General features: G+C 43.7%; 1 protein-coding gene across 1 annotated transcript in view; it reads left to right on the plus strand.

Annotated features, from left to right (window-relative positions):
• LOH12CR1 (loss of heterozygosity, 12, chromosomal region 1) overlaps window positions 1–15,717 on the plus strand; it is a gene marked incomplete at its 5' end in the record, with an annotated part of 99,185 nt that overhangs the window by 66,408 nt on the left and 17,060 nt on the right. Inside the window, one exon of the mRNA XM_010858774.1 lies at window positions 1,172–1,329. Within this exon, the coding sequence (XP_010857076.1) occupies window positions 1,172–1,329 (158 nt within the window). The remainder of the gene's footprint in view (window positions 1–1,171; window positions 1,330–15,717) is intronic.

Raw genomic sequence — 15,717 nt, forward strand, 5'->3', positions numbered from 1 at the left:
GTGTTCAAGAATTTTCTGGGTTTTTTTTTTTCATTTTTTAATTGGAGGACATTTGCTTACAATGTTGTGTTGGTTTCTGCCATACATCAACATGAATGAGCCATAGGTGTACATGTGTCCCCTCCCTCTCTTCTCCCACCCCATCCCACCCCTCTGGGTTGTCACAGAGCACTAGATTGAGCTCCCTGAGTTACACCAGCAGCTTCTAACTGGCTATCTGTTTTACATACGGTAATGCGTATGTTTCAGTGCTACCCTCAATTTGTCTCACCTTCTCCTCCCTCTGCTCAGTTTTAATTTTTAACAGCTTTGAATATTGCTTTAAATTACATACACAAGTGCTTTGGGGTCCTCAATGATTTCTGGGAGGATCAAAGTGTCCTGACACCAAAAAGTTTGTGAACCTTTGAGTTGGAAGGAAGCACTTGATCAGAAATCAGGGGACTTGAGTTCTAGTTAGAACTTTGTTGTGTGACCCTTGCCATGTCATTTAAGCTCTGATATTTCATCTTTTGTAAGTGCTAATAATTATCCTGGTCTACACACCTTGAAGAAAGGTAAGGTAATTCTGTGTGAAAGGCTTTGAAAAATAATGTCCTGTTCAAATTTAAGGGAATTTAATAGTTATCCAGCTAAACTGATGTTGGAAGAAAATGTAAAGGATGAGGCTTATGGCATGTTAGTGGACATCCTGCTCAGCTTTTAAATGTCTTCATGTTTGTATTTCCTCCTAACAGTTTCCTTATATATATTTTCTTCTGTTTCTCAGACAACCATTTTACAATTCTTTTGGTCAAGAAGGGATTTATATTCTTAATATCTTAAAGTAGTGCCATAAGGTCAGGTGTTGTGTCTTGTAGAAACCACTTACTGTGTGACTTTAGGTAAGTTACTTGACCTCTCTGCATCTTGGGTTCCTCACTTGTAAAATGCAGCTAATGGTCATTTACTTTCCTGGAAGTCTGAAAAATAACGCCCAGGAGGCACTTTGCCAAGTGCTTGGTTCATACTAGACCCTCCATAAATGGTAGTGGCTACAAAAGATGCAAGGTTAAATTTAAACCTCTTACTCTGTCTTCCATGAACTTGTTATTAAACTACTTTATTCACAAGTTTACTAGTAATTTTTCATTTCATTTGGGGTTTTTTTTGTTTTTTTTCTGCTTTGAAGGGCTGTTGAGTGGCCAGACTTCCCCAACAAACGCCAAACTGGAGAAACTGGATTCTCAGCAAGTGCTGCAGCTCTGTCTCCGCTATCAGGACCACCTCCATCAGTGCGCTGAGGCCGTTGCTTTTGATCAGAACGCTTTGGTGAAACGAATCAAAGAGGTAATGGATTGCGAGAAAGTAGCATGGCTGACTCAGTCTCGTGATTCCCTGTACTCCTGAGTCCTCTTCTCCTGGGGTGTAGCACCACTGACCCCACTCTTTTGGGAAGTAGTCATTTTCTGTTTCAGTGTCTTAACATTTGTCCCCATGACTTTGGGAACGTTGTCTTTCCCAGCAGTAAAATGTGGTGATGGAAAAGAGTGGTCTGTGGAGTAGACTCATCTGAAGTTTGAATCCTGGTTCCCCATTTATTTGCTTGGGAAGGTTACCTCCCTTCTCTTGGTCTCAGTTTCCTCATATGAAAAATGGGTCTAATAGTAGTAACCTTCCTGAAGGGCTGCGTGAAGATTAAATTGCTCAGTATGTGTTAACTGTTGTTAGCATGTGTGAAGTCCTGCCATGCTAATTTGCTTTGACTGACGCTTCAACTCTTTCCTGTGTGTAGTTTATATTTTGTTTTCTAGTCGAGTATCTGTTCTTTGAGAGCAAAGCATCTGACATCTTCCTCAATTATATTTTTCACTGTGTTAGCAGGAAGAGTTCAGTGATTCTTATTGGTTAGATAAAAACAATTGTGCCTACTTAACCCACAGGGTTTTTGTGAAGAAAGACACAAGATAATTCATGTGAAAGTACTTAGTAAATGAAAGAGTGTGTGGTACGCATGTTAAGTAATTATGAATGACAATAAGTGGATACTTCTTTTAAACATTTAAATATATCATTGACTGGGCCAGCGCATCACACAGCTCTGGGAGCATCAAGGTATAAGTAAGTATGTTTACAAAAATTTTCAATCAAGAAGGAATTTCTCTTCTGATACCTTGAAGTGATGTCATATAAAGAAAAGGTAAGGAGCTGTAACTTGGAGAAACCACCTATGTGAATGGCATTTCCTGGCATTTAACAAATTAGTCCTGGTCATTGACTCTGGCAGGAGAACATGGACATGAGGAAACACACAGGGAAAAAGTGGAGAATCACTGCAAATTAATGATCAGTTAGTCATAGAAGTACTACATCCTTGAGATGACGAAGTAGTCGTTAGCTCTACTGATAGATGTAAATGTGCCAGTGCCTCCATTATTTTACTATTTACTCTCCATAGAATGTTGTGTGCATATATGCTTTTCTTATGGACTAACAGCTTTTATATGGAAAAGTATTAAATATGACCTTTTTTATTGGTCAGCATGCATGTGGCCTTTTCGATATTAGACTTATTTTACTACATTATGGTCGGCATAACTTGAAGTTCCAAACATGACTATGTATTAGAATCACTTGGATTTTTTTGTTAGTTTTAGTGTTGAATTCTTCTCTCCTCTCCAGTAGGCCTAGCCTGTGGTCTGTGAATCATTATTTTAATAAACTTATTGAATGATACGAACGCGATTCTCCATTACATGGGATTTGGGGACCACTAGTCTAGAGCATTATTTTCCAAGATAAGTTCTGTAAAACTGGTTCCATGCAAAGAAGGTCAGACTTCTTGCATATTTTATTACCATCCTCAGAAAGTCCCAATGCATATTATCTTATTAAAAGTTCTTAGCAATGTTACAGTAAAGAACATAAGCACTTTTCACACTTATTTGATTTCGGAACCCTTATCTTGGGTAGCATCTGTTAGCATCTTATATGAATAGTCTTTTTTTAAAGTTGATCTTTAGCATCTTCACAGTACACATACCCTCTGACTTCTCTCTCTCTCTCTCTCTCAAAACAACAACAGTATTTATTTGGTTGCGTTGGGTCTTAGTTGCATCGTGCAGATCTTCATTCTGGCATGCAGGCTCCTCACTGCAGCATGTGGGCCCAATTGCCCTGCATGATATGGGATTTTAGTACCTTGACCAAGGGTTGAATCTGAGTCTCTTCTATTGGAACGCAGATTGTTAACCACCGGACCACCAGGGAAGTCCCAGGAGTGGTGTTTTTTAGAGCCTTCTTTGGGAAATGCTTCTGTAGACGTAAGACCTTACCATTTTTGACTGTGTTAGAAATTAACCATGTCATTAGTTTTCAGATTTTAGAATAAATCAACATTTTACTGTTTTCTGTCTTCTTTTTGATAGGGTCCTCTACTCCATACCTGTCACTTCATGGTTTAGGAAAATGTGGTACAGAAAGATTAAGTGACTAGCTCACTGTCAAAGATCTGGGCAAAGTATTTTGTAGGTGATAGTACCGGACAGAGTTCATTATACCACACTTTCAACTCCAGAGTGGTTTCTTGGGCCCCAGTGAGTGTTAGAATCACCTGGGAATTTTCACTCCAGTAAATGTGGTGGAAAACTTTACACACACCGAAGTGGACAAATACTGTGGCCTTTCCTGTCCTCGCTGCTACTGCCCTGCCTGGCTGCTACAGGCACCAGCTTGTGAAGACCCCTGTTTCATCCACAGCCCCACTCACTCCCTTCCACCTCCCCAGCTGGTCTGTTTTGCAGGAAATCTCAGGCATATTATTTCATTCATGAATATTTAAGCATATTTATCTTTAAAAATAGAGGACCCCTTTAAAAAACTGTTTAATTTGAATTACTTTCAGCCTTAGAGAACAGTTCAAAGCATAATTCAGAGGATCCCTTATATGCCTCTCATTATTTTGTCTAAAGCGAGCATCTTACAAAGCCTTAGCACAATGACAAAACCAGGACATTCACATTGGTACAATACCATTAACTAAATGGAGATTTTTTTTTTTAAACCAGTTTTTCCATTGACAAAGACTCCTTTTTGAAAACACAGCCAGAGTGCCATTATCATACTTAAAATATCACCTTCATTCATGCAGTATAGCTGAGATGCTTGTAAGTGACATGTTGATTTCACTCCAAACCAGTTAGATGGAAACTTTTGAAGGGAGGTGGGTGGGGGAGGGAGAAAGCCAGGCCTTGGTGTTCACGAACACGCTCTGGATAATTCTCACAAGTAGCCAGGGTTGAGCACCAGTGCTGTGGAGCGTTCATTAAAAAGACAGTAAACTAAGTTTAAAATTCTGCGTTGAGGAGCCCTGGAATTCACTTGGACCCGTCAGTAGTGGCCAGAATTGTTGCCAAGCAGAGACAGCAGGCCCTGTACGAGCAGTGCCTCGTTAGCTCTCTTAGGGCCAAAGAGGTGAGCACAGTTTGCAGGTTTTCATTGGAGACGTGTCATCTCTCTTGGTGCAAACTCCTGAAACACACGTGTCTGTGTGCACTCACTTCAAACCCCAGGGTTGAAATTAGTCACTTCCAAAGGAATAAAGCAGAGGATGTCGTTTTGATCAAACACCAGCTCGCTTGTATTATTCCAGATGTTTCCTGGAAGTTGGGTTGCAAGTGTAAGGAAGTAACATAATGCTATATGTGTGGAAAAGTCAAGGAACTTAATAACCGTGGAGAATGTGTATTAGTGGAAGTAGAACCTGGATCAGCCAGAAGCCCTGAAAGCTGCAGTGCTTGGGATCACTTCCTTGGCTCAGAGGGAAATGTTTCTGTAACCATTGCTGAATCAGATAGAAGAAAACCAAGAAGTTAGCTGCGCTTTCCTATTGCTAAATTTGGATGATGCTCTTGAATAAAAAGTTGATAGGAATTTGTTTTATCAGAGAGGAGTGAAAGCTAGGGGTGTCTTCCTTCACACTAGAGAGTCTTGTCCATTGACCACTAGTTTCCCTAGTAGCTTCAGGATGACCCTCAGCCAGCCAGCCAGCATGGCCGAGCAGCTATTGTCAACTGACCTAGAGTGAGGGGCTTTAAGGGTGATAGAGAAGCGTAATATGGCCCCTGCTCGCTGAGAGCTTCATCTAGGCGAGGGAACAAAGATACACAGAGCAGTAAGATGGAAGATTGGTGCCATCACTGTGGAGCACTCAGTTGTGGTTCACAACCGAAGGCCTGGGAGAGTTCAAGATTCTAATATTCTGGATTGGGTGAGGCTAAAGTCACGTCTTCTAGGAAAACTGGGATTTGGAAAATGAATGGAGAAAGGAGAGTGTTGCCAGCTGTGGGACCAGCTGAGAGTCTCAGAAGACAATTAACTTGGGGCTTCAGAGGGACAGTGGAGAAACTAAACTTGTTCCAGGAAATCTCTCTGGTAAGAAGCAGATGTCAGAACTGGAAGGACCTGAGAGAGCTTCTGGTCCAAGGCCCTCGTTATGCAGATGCAGAAATTGATACTATGGAATTAAAAGTGGATGAAGATCAAATGAGATTTGGGGTTTTTGGTGTTTTTTTTATGGGTAGTATATTAGGCTAGTGGGTTGAGGGTGAAGAGATAGAAGAGAAGAGGTGGTGGATAAAGGATACAAGGTGAATTCTGAGAGTGAGGCCCCTGAGGTAGCAAGAGCCCTGGGGGCATTTGTTTTGAAAGAACAGGGGGAACTAGGCAGGTTTTTAAAAAGAGGGCACCGGGCACAGACCAGTCACACCTGAGGAGCCTGTGTATTTTTTCTGAAGGAGAGGATTTGTTGAGAGTGACTATTGAGTAGTAGCACAGTTATGAGTCCAGGAGTTATTGCTGCGGGCTCAGCGGAGGTGGAAAGAACTCGGGCCTTGATTTTGTGAGCAGTTCTGTGTGGTGGTTCTAAGTGCGAACTCCAGAGCCTCATTCCCAGGTTCAGACCCTGCCACTGCCTTTAATGAGCTGTGTGACCTCGAGCAAGTTACTTGATTCTTCTTATTTTTAGATTTGGCTGTGCCCAGTTGAGGCATGTCTCTTAGTTGAGACACGTGGTATCTTTAGTTGTGACATGCAAACTCTCAGCTCTGACACGTGCATGAGATCTAGTTCCCCAACGAGGGATGGTTTTCCCCTTGCATTGCGAGTGCGGAATCTTGGCCACTGGACGACCAGGGAAGTCCTGCGACTTGATTCTTCTAAGCCTGTTTCCTCTTCTGTTACATGAGGATAAAAATAGTAGTCTGCCTCAGAAAGGTCTATGCTATGCTACTCTAAGTCACTTCAGTCGTGTCCCACTCTGTGCGACCCCATAGATGGCAGCCCACCAGGCTCCCCCGTCCCTGGGATTCTCCAGGCAAGAACACTGGAGTGGGCTGCCATTTCCTTCTCCAATGCATGAAAGTGAAAAGTGAAAGTGAAGTCACTCAGTCGTGTCCGACTCTTAGCGACCCCATTGACTGGTAAGGGTTAAATGAGTTACTCTGTGTAAAGTATGGGACCATGTCTGCCATATAATAAACACTGTGGTATTAGCTCTTGTTATTGTTTTGAATAAAAATAATGACTAATAGAAAAAAAATAACAACAGAAAATAATGACTGAGAGAGAAAAGCCTAACCTTAATGCTCTGAATTGGCCTGTGTGAACTTTCTTGATACCAGCAGCAGCCTAAATATTGACTCATCTTAAGTACTTTCACCAACCTGAGTATCACAAAGAACTACACAGAGGCACGACTCATCATTTTTAACCTAGTCTGCAAGCCCTGCCTGATTTCCTTCATGCCACAGATATGTGCTGTCTGGAGTTTTTGTAGTTAATTTAACTGTTTGTTCTGCTCTGTAAAAAGCAAACTGGTGCCTGTGGAGTGTGGACCATGAGAAATGCAAAGCTGGATGTGGCACGTGAGTGGTCCTCGGCCTCTAAGCTGTGAATGTCTCGCCTCTGATTGTTCCAGTGATTTCTGTTGGTATCTCATCGTTTCTAGTTAAGGACTCAGGTTGGCAGGCAGACACTTTCAGTTTTAGGTCACATCTTCCACTGAAATCGGGGTTACTGAAAGCTAAGGAAGAAAGGAACGTGCATCCTCCTAACGTAAGGGCTTTCCGTAGGGGCCGGGGACGTGGGGAGGGAGGCCAGTGGCAAAGACCTGGAAGGAAGCCCAAGGAAGACACAGTTGAGACAACTGAGCAGCTCACAGTCACCGACCTAGATCTCGTTTCTGCCCCCGCCCGTTGCCGTCAGCGAGGGAATGTGTTCACGGTTTAGAAGCCGCTAGGTTACCTTTGTTACAGTTTCTGTGTGCTTGCTTAAAGGCCTTAAAACTAAATTCATGAGTGATTCTGGTAGCCTCTGTGTGTTTCGTTATCTGTGTTGAAAGCATGCTCCCTTAACATTAATCCAAATGAAGCATTTTCAGATGGACACTTAAGCCACATGATTACGTGGGATTATAAAGACACCCTCAAATTTCTCTAATTCAGCCCTTTCATGGCACACTGAAAACTAAGGGTCCCTGAGTTTATTGGGGGTTTGTCCAAGCTTTCTCTCCGAGTTAATAACTAAGACAATAGAAGATGAATCTGATTTCCCATCCTCTTTTTTTGCTTTACCTTAGTACTTACATTCCACTTCCACAGAACCTTATCATTGGGTTTTTATTCCTTTTTCGTGCTGTAGGCTCTCAACTAGTGTTGGAAGGAGTGAGCTCTTGTTCTTGGGCAGGGATTTCTTTCAGTCGACAATACTGTAATGTTTGAGGCCCAGCTGGAGCCATTTTCCAAGTATTTGACCTGACTTCCTGTACCATGTTTCCTCCCATGGGGCTGGGGGAGAGGCTGACCAAGGTTAAGTGAGTTTCTCACAGTTTGCAGAGAATCCGTGTTTAAATTGGTGTTAGCATTCACTCTGAGCCCCTTCAGCAAGAAGCCTGCTTTGTGTGAGCGCTGGCCAGGTGAGGATGTTACCCTTTGCCTGCCACCTTGAACCAAATGTCCTCCCAATGACAACACTGTTAGATTCCTGTTGCTGCTTTTAAACATACCCTGGCATTGGTCACTGCTTGCTCGACTTCACATTATAAAATGGGTTTGGCAGCATTGGTTAAAGCTATAAATTTTGACAAGAGCATTGAAATGTTGGGTTTCTTTTTGCTGAAAGGCTGAGGGCGAGGCATTTCTGGAACGTTCCGGGTTTCCTTTCTGTCTGACAGGCTGCCCTGGTGTGAATTTCAGGTTGAGCCCTTGGGACAGAGTTGTGCTCCCTTCTTGTCCTTTGGGCAGCCTTTCTCTCCAGTAAGAAACACAGCTGGTCCCCTGTGTGGCAGGAAATCCAGCTAAGGGATTGGGCACATTCTGGTGTATCTGGCTGTAAGGGACGCCGTACAGCACTTCCTCAGACCTGGCCCCTCACTTCCTCTACACCAGCGCTGGCCTGCCAAAAGGCAGAAATCCTGGACAAAGGCCCAATCAAGTTTATTATTCGCCTCTTGGAAATGTGGGCCTGTGTGTTTTGGCGAGGCCTGAGCAAAACCCAATTATGAGACTGCTTTGAGATTCCCCTCCATTCAGGCTCTGGATACTGATGTGAAGCTGTGTGAGCAGCAGCCCCGTTTGCCTCCAGGTCAGCTGCCCGAGTCGTGCCCCTGGACAGCCGGCTTGGCCAGCTTTCCTAGTACAGGCCTCACGGGCCAGGCGCAGAGCCCCACTCCACTCTCTTCCCCAGCTCGTTTGCCAGCCTGCGAGGATGGGTGATGTTGGAGGCCCCTCAGCCACCTCTCTCGTGAGGAAAGCCAGAGGAACTGCAGTCTATAAGCCAGCAGGTGAGCAGTATTCCGGGCACATGGTAACGGAATTGGAAGTAGGACCAGGGAAAGACAGTCCTGTCCTGTGCCTCTTTCATGAAGAAAAATAAGGAAGTGTAACACATTATTGGCCAGAGATGTATAAATAGGTCTTTTGTTACCCAAACATTACTGACTGGAGACTTTCAGTCTTCACTTGCAAAATAAATCACCAGCCACAGGCATTAGCTTCTGCAAAAATCTCCCGATCAATAATGTGTTAATACATTTGAATGTAGCTGCGATGCTCAGCACATGCCTGGCACATAGTAGACATTTAATAAATGCTTGTTAAATGAACAAGTTAATATATTCTTCACATGTGTCAATGTCTTTGTCATAGTGACTGATAAGCTTTCTTATTCTGTTACAGAAAATAAAGGTTATGAGGGTTCTGTTAGGTAAATGTCCTGATGGCTCAGTGGGGTAAAGAATCTGCCTGCCAGTGCAGGAGACACGGGAAATGTGAATTCGATCACTGGGTCAGGAAGATCCCCTGGAGGAGGGAGTGGCAGCCTACTCCAGTATTCTTGCCTGGAAAATCCCATGGAGAGACAAGCCTAGAAGGCTACAGTCCAAAGGGTCACAAAGAGATGGACACGACTGAGCGATTAAGCACACAGCCACGCATTAGGTAAATGTAGGCTAGACTGCAGCTATAAATAGACTCAAGAATGTGTAATGGCTCAAATGCTGCTGAAGTTTATTTTTTGCTCATATTCAGGGTGGATGTTTCTGAATAGCAGGTGACTCCTCCATTGAGTTAGGAATTCAAGGCTCCTCCCGTTTTATGGCCCTGCCATATCCAAAGGCCACATTGCTGATAGCATTCCAGTTGGCAGGAGGGGAAAACAGCCGAGTAGCACAGATGCAGGGTTCTCCTAGATCAGACCTATAAATGTTGCAGGTCACTTTGGCTGGAACTCAGTCACATGGCCACAGCTAACTCCAGAGGAGGCTGGGAAACGTAGTCTGTCGTGTGCCCAGGGTGGTTTGGGGCTACGTTTTTAACATCTCATTATCTTGTCTTTTTTTTTTTAATTTCTTTCTAGTCTTTTTTTTTTTTGTAACTTTATTTATTTTTGACTGTGCTAGGTCTTTGTTGCTGTGTGAGCTTTTCTCTAGTTGCAGTGAGCGGGGGCTACTCTTCTTTGCAGTGTGCGGGCTTCTCAGTGCAGTGGCTTCTCTTGTTCCAGATCACAGGCTCTAGAGTGCTCGGGCTTAAGTAGCTACAGTTCCTGGGCTCTGGAGCACATGCTTAATAGTTGTGGTGCATGGGCTTAGTTGCTCTGTGGCATGTGGGATCTTCCCAGACCAGGGATTGAACCCGTGTCTCCTGCATTGGTAGGTGGATTCTTTACCACTGAGCTATCAGGGAAGCCCCTCTGTGCCATCTTTGAACTTATAATTCTAAACTGCATCTTCATTCTAACTTTGAGATTCACAGGGGTTGGTGCAAGGCCCCAAGGTCCAAAGTAAATTTCACTTGATTAGGTCCTCCTGTCAGTGAAAATCAAGTGATATTAAGCAAACAGTTAAATCATTAAGTGGAAAAAATTAATACACATTATGTAGTTAATAGGATTTCAGATATGTTAAATCTCTTTTTTCAAAAGATTAGAGGCAAATATGACAGTTAGCCATGGTTGCTAACTTTAGTGATGAGATGACCAGTATTTGCTTTTAGCCTGGTTCGTTTTGTTTTCCTTTTTAATGAATCTCTATCTTGAACGCACGTTTTTTTTCCCCCAACTTGGAGTAATTCTCTTCTCTTTTTCTCTTTTATATGAGCCTTATTAGGGTTCTGTCTCCTTGGCTGCTGCTTTTTCATTCACTGAGATAAGAATATGCTTTTCAGAATGTTCTATGCATGTACCTCTCCATGTTCGCTTCGTTTCTGAACTCATTCAGCTCTGGGCCAGGCTCTGCTCCAGGTGGTAAGGATGTATTGCTGAACAAAAGAGACAGACTCCCTTCCTCATAGACCTTAACGTTCCATTGAGGAAACAGATAATAAACAAGATGAAAAAAGTAGTTTTACATATCACATGTAAGAAAAATGCCAAGAATCAAAATAGAAAGCAAGAAAAAGGATTTGAAATGTCAGTGGGGTGTAAATTTTAGGTAGGGTAGGCCCAGAAGGTCTTATTAGAAAAGAACCATTGATATAGGGACCTCTTGGCTAGTACAAAGCAAGCCAGGAGGGCCCTTCCTCACAACTGTCTACACCTAAAAGTTATCACAAGTGTTCCGACCAATGACAGTCACAGTACCTACTCGTTTGCTGTCTCTATTGTTTCTTGGGAGGACACTTCCAGAGCCAAACTCCTTTTAAAAAATCTCTCATTCTTTCAGATCTCAAGGATTCCCAAAGGTTTTCTTGAGGAAGTATCCCTAGAGCTTGAGACAACAGTTAACTTTTTTCTGCTCTTGTTGACAGACTGTATTTTGGTATTGTGAGATTTTTATATTTTTTTATTTATTTTTTAAAATGCTCCATCATTTTATTTTCTTTCGGCCTCGCCATGTGGCACATGGGATCTTAGTTCCCTGACCAGGGATCGAACCCATGTGCCCTGTAGTGGGAGCGCAGAGTCTTAACCACTGGACCACCGGGGTAATCCCGGTATAATGAGATTTTAGATGCCATCCTGGCCTCACTCCCCAGGGCTCATTCTGCACATGAGTAGAGAGCTTGACACTTGTCCATGGACGTATCCAACCATTGCTAGAGCTGCTCTTGCAGAAAATTAAGGCGACAGCCAACTTGCATTCCAGAGCAAATGGGACAGTGAAGATGCAAGCTTTCTGCAGGAATCTAAGGAGCTGTGTAAATGAAAGGATTCTTTTAGTGAGTAAAAGTCATTTCTTTAAAATGCAGTAAGACCACCAATGGAGTTCTTACAGGATGTTACTGTAGAAGAATGAGCGTTAGTGGCATAATTAAAATAGCATTTAGTAGGGATTTATTCCCGCATCATAGCCCAAAGTGAACGTGAAAGTCGTTTAGTCGAGTCCGACTCTTTGCAGCCCCATGGACTATACAGTCTGTGGAATTCTCTAGGCCAGAATACTGGATTAGATAGCCTTCCCCTTCTCCAGGGGATCTTCCCAACCCAGGGAACAAACCCAGGTCTCCTGCATTGCAGGTGGATTCTTTACCAACTGAGCTATCAGGGAAGCATCCTAGTACACCTCAGCTGTTTTCTTTTTTTTAAATTTTTTTATCAAAATATAGTTGATAACAATGTTGTAGTAATTTCAAGTGTACAGCCAAGTGATTCAGTTATACATACATATACATACATATATATTCTGTTTCCGATTCTTTTCCCTAATAGGTTATTACAAAATATTGAGTCTAGTCCCTAGTGCTATACAGTATCTATTTTATATATTGTAGTGTGTATATTGAATCACTTAGTTTGGTAACCTCCAGGTCCATCTGTGTTGCTGCAAATGGCATTATTTCAGTCTTTTATCAGCCATTTTCTCCTTCACCCTTGCTGAGATCAAGACTCCCTGCACCACATACCTGCCTTTCCGTCTTGTAATTGCCACACTTGTGTGCCACAGAATCCACTCGCTTCGGGTGTTCCTCTGGTCTCCATTCTCGCTCTATGCCCTCTGTGTGCTCCCTTCTGCTGGACTCTGCTCCCATCTCTGCCCGGTGCATCTCCATCCCCCTCCGGATATGCCAACAGCCTGTCTAAAAACACTCCTGCTCTGCCCGGACAAGGGGTCTCTGCCTCATTTCTCCCCTCGTGCCGAGGAAGTGTTCCCTGCATGAGTCTGTGTAGGGGAGTTGAGGTGTCAAAGACATGGGCCTCCGGACTCTGTGCCAGGTGCTCGCATGTCAGGAGAGGTCACCTGGCACAGTGATTAAGAGCACAGACTCTGGTGTCACTTGAGGTCAACCGGATGATTATGTTAGTATAAACTTTATCATCAGCATCATCACTGTCTCATCTTGGGTATCTCTGGTTCTTTCCCCAAGCATAGCATAGAGGATGTTAGGTGTAAAATATTTACCTGCACACTGCCTCCAAAGTCTGTTCTCTAAGTCAGAGAAAGGGTTATATTCATGTCCAATTTGCATAAGTGAGGTGATGATAGAGCACATTATTAACCCAGTTTTACACTGGTTGGTTGCCTTAGCTCAGGTTTTAAAATAGTGAATGTGTTGCTTAGGTCATACAAACTTACTTTTATTTCCCTATAATCTTGGACACTGGGAAGGAGAGTCCAGGTTATACTGTGTGCCTGCCAGATTGTCTTCACATCCACCCACTTCCGTCTATTAGCAGGGCTCCTTCGGCCCTTCTCCTAATGTGGGAGTAAGAATCGTAATAGTAAGACCACTGTAATGTCTTTTACGAGTTTACCCTGCGCCGGGTCTAGGGCAGGCATTCGATGTACCTTGTCATAGACTTCTGACAGATACAAACCAGGGTTCAGAGACCTGAAAGGCAAACATTTAAGGGCATGTGGTTGTTAAATGGTGGAGCCGGACACTCAAATCCGAATCTGAAACCCACATGGAAGACTCCAGAGCCTTTGCTTTTTCTACTGTCTTTTTCTGTTTCTTTTTTTTTTTTAAGATTTTTTTTTTTTAATATGGACTATTTTAAAGTCTGTATTTGTTACACTATTGCTTCTGTCTTATATTGTGGTTTTTCGACCACTAGGCAATGGAATCTTAACTCCCCAACCAGGGATTGAACCCACACCCCCTGCATTGGAAAATGAAGTCTTGACTACTGGATCACCAGGGAAGTCCCTGTCTTTACTTCTTTATCCAAAGGCTTTTTACTCCCCAACTCCTCTCCTTAATCACACTTAATGCTCTCTTTCCCTGATCCCATATTCCTTTCTAGTATTCTTTCCATGGTTTCATAGCACCCTTTTTTATTTCAAACACAGTCCTTATGGGACGCAGCCACACTTAAGAAAATAACCCTGAAGACCCCACGTATCCATCGCGGAGATGCCAGCTCTGCCGGTTTAAGGCTAACTTTTCCAGGCTCCTGATCAGTCAGTTTTTTGAGAAAGGGGTTTTTACCAATATCTCAGAGGACTGTGGCAGAAATGAAGGCGGACAGAGGGGCGCCGTCGGGGAAGCTGGACAGTGGTTTCGTGCTGCCCCTCTCCCACTCGGGAGGGCTACGGAAAGTGGGGCTTCAATGAGAGAGAAAGCAGAACAGGGACTTCCCAGGGAGGCAGAAGATCCTCTGGGACTGTGGTCCCCAACCTTTTTGGCATCAGGGACTGCTTTTGTGGAAGACAATTTTTCCATGGACCCGCGGGGCAGGGGAGAGCGAGATGGTTTCAGGGTGATTCAAGTTGATTATGTTTGTTATGCCACCGCTGATCTGATAGGAGGTGCAGCCCAGGCAGTAACGTGAGGGATGGAGAGCGGCTGTTAACACAGGTGAAGCTTTGCTGGCTTGCCTGCCTGCCCACTGCTCATCTCCTGCTGTGAGGCCCTGTTTCTAACAGGCCATGGACCAATACCGTTCTGGGGCTTGGGGGTTGGGGACCCCTGTTCTAGGATGTTTATGGCCCTGCACTTTTGTAGAGTCGAGGGAGAGTCTCCCAGTGCGGAGGGAGGAATGGAGTCTCTGCCCTTGAGCTTTGATTTTGACCCTGATGTGTTTCTCTTCCTTTTTGGCTGCCTTTCAGTGTCACTTTCTAGCCCATTTCCAGGGCAGGGCAGCCGGGTGTGGGGTGATCCGCCTGACATTGATGTACTGAGTTTTGAGACCCACCTAAAGGTTTTGAGGTTTCTTCCCTCTCATCCTGCCTGGACATAACACCTCCAAGGGTAAGAAGGCACATGGGAAGTTGGACAAGTCATAAAATCATTACTGGGGCAAAGTGATGCAATTATTCCTGAGATTCCTCTTTTCATTCTCTTAAAGACCCAAATAGAATGGGTTCCTTTGCTGAGACACTTAGATACATTGTTTGAACAAAGGAAGCAGGGTCACTGTGAAATGTCCATTATGTGGTAATCGATGCCATTCAGCCTGTGGTGTAATGAATGGAAACACTGGCCACCGTCTGCCCATTGTTTGTCGCTTGCACAACAGGAAATGGTGACTACTCAGGAGCAGGAGGAGGCTTCTGTGATTCCAGGACACAGAGATGCGTGCCACTGGGAGTGAGACCCTCCTAGCTGCAGGTTGAGGCCACCTGAGCATGTTCCTGTTCCTAACGGACGTGGAGACGCTTGACTGATTGGACCCTGTTATTTGAGTTTGACATCAGTTCACAATAGGCTTTTATTTTCCTTTTGGCCGGAAATGGTGTCTTGAGAAACTTTTATTTATTTATATATGTATTTCTTTATGATGGAAGTATAGACCAAGCACGCACATCATCATAGTTGGTTTGCGGTCTTGTGTCTGCTCTGCAGCACTGATTCAGTTATATACACTCTTTTTCTGTATTCTTTTCCATCATGGTTTATGCCAGGATATTAAATATAGCCCCCAGCGCTATACGGTAGCACCATGTTGCTTATCCGTCCTGTATGTACTAGTTTGCATATGCTAACCCCAAACTCAAGCAAGAGAGTTCCAGAAAAACATTTATTTCTGCTTTATTGACTATGCCAAAGCCTTTGACTGTGTGGATCACATAAACTGTGGAAAATTCTGAAAGAGATGGGAATAGCAGACCACCTGACCTGCCTCTTGAGAAATCTCAGTTAGAACTGGACATGGAACAACAGACTGGTTGCAAATAGGAAGAGGAGTACGTCAAGGCTGTATATTGTCACCCTGCTTATTTAACTTCTATGCAGGGTACATCATGAGAAACGCTGGACTGGAAGAAACAAGCTGGAATCAAGATTGCTGGGAGAAATATCAATA

This window comes from Bison bison, unplaced genomic scaffold (assembly GCF_000754665.1).
Source record: "Bison bison bison isolate TAMUID 2011002044 unplaced genomic scaffold, Bison_UMD1.0 scf7180017864390, whole genome shotgun sequence".
NCBI lineage: Eukaryota > Metazoa > Chordata > Mammalia > Artiodactyla > Bovidae > Bison > Bison bison.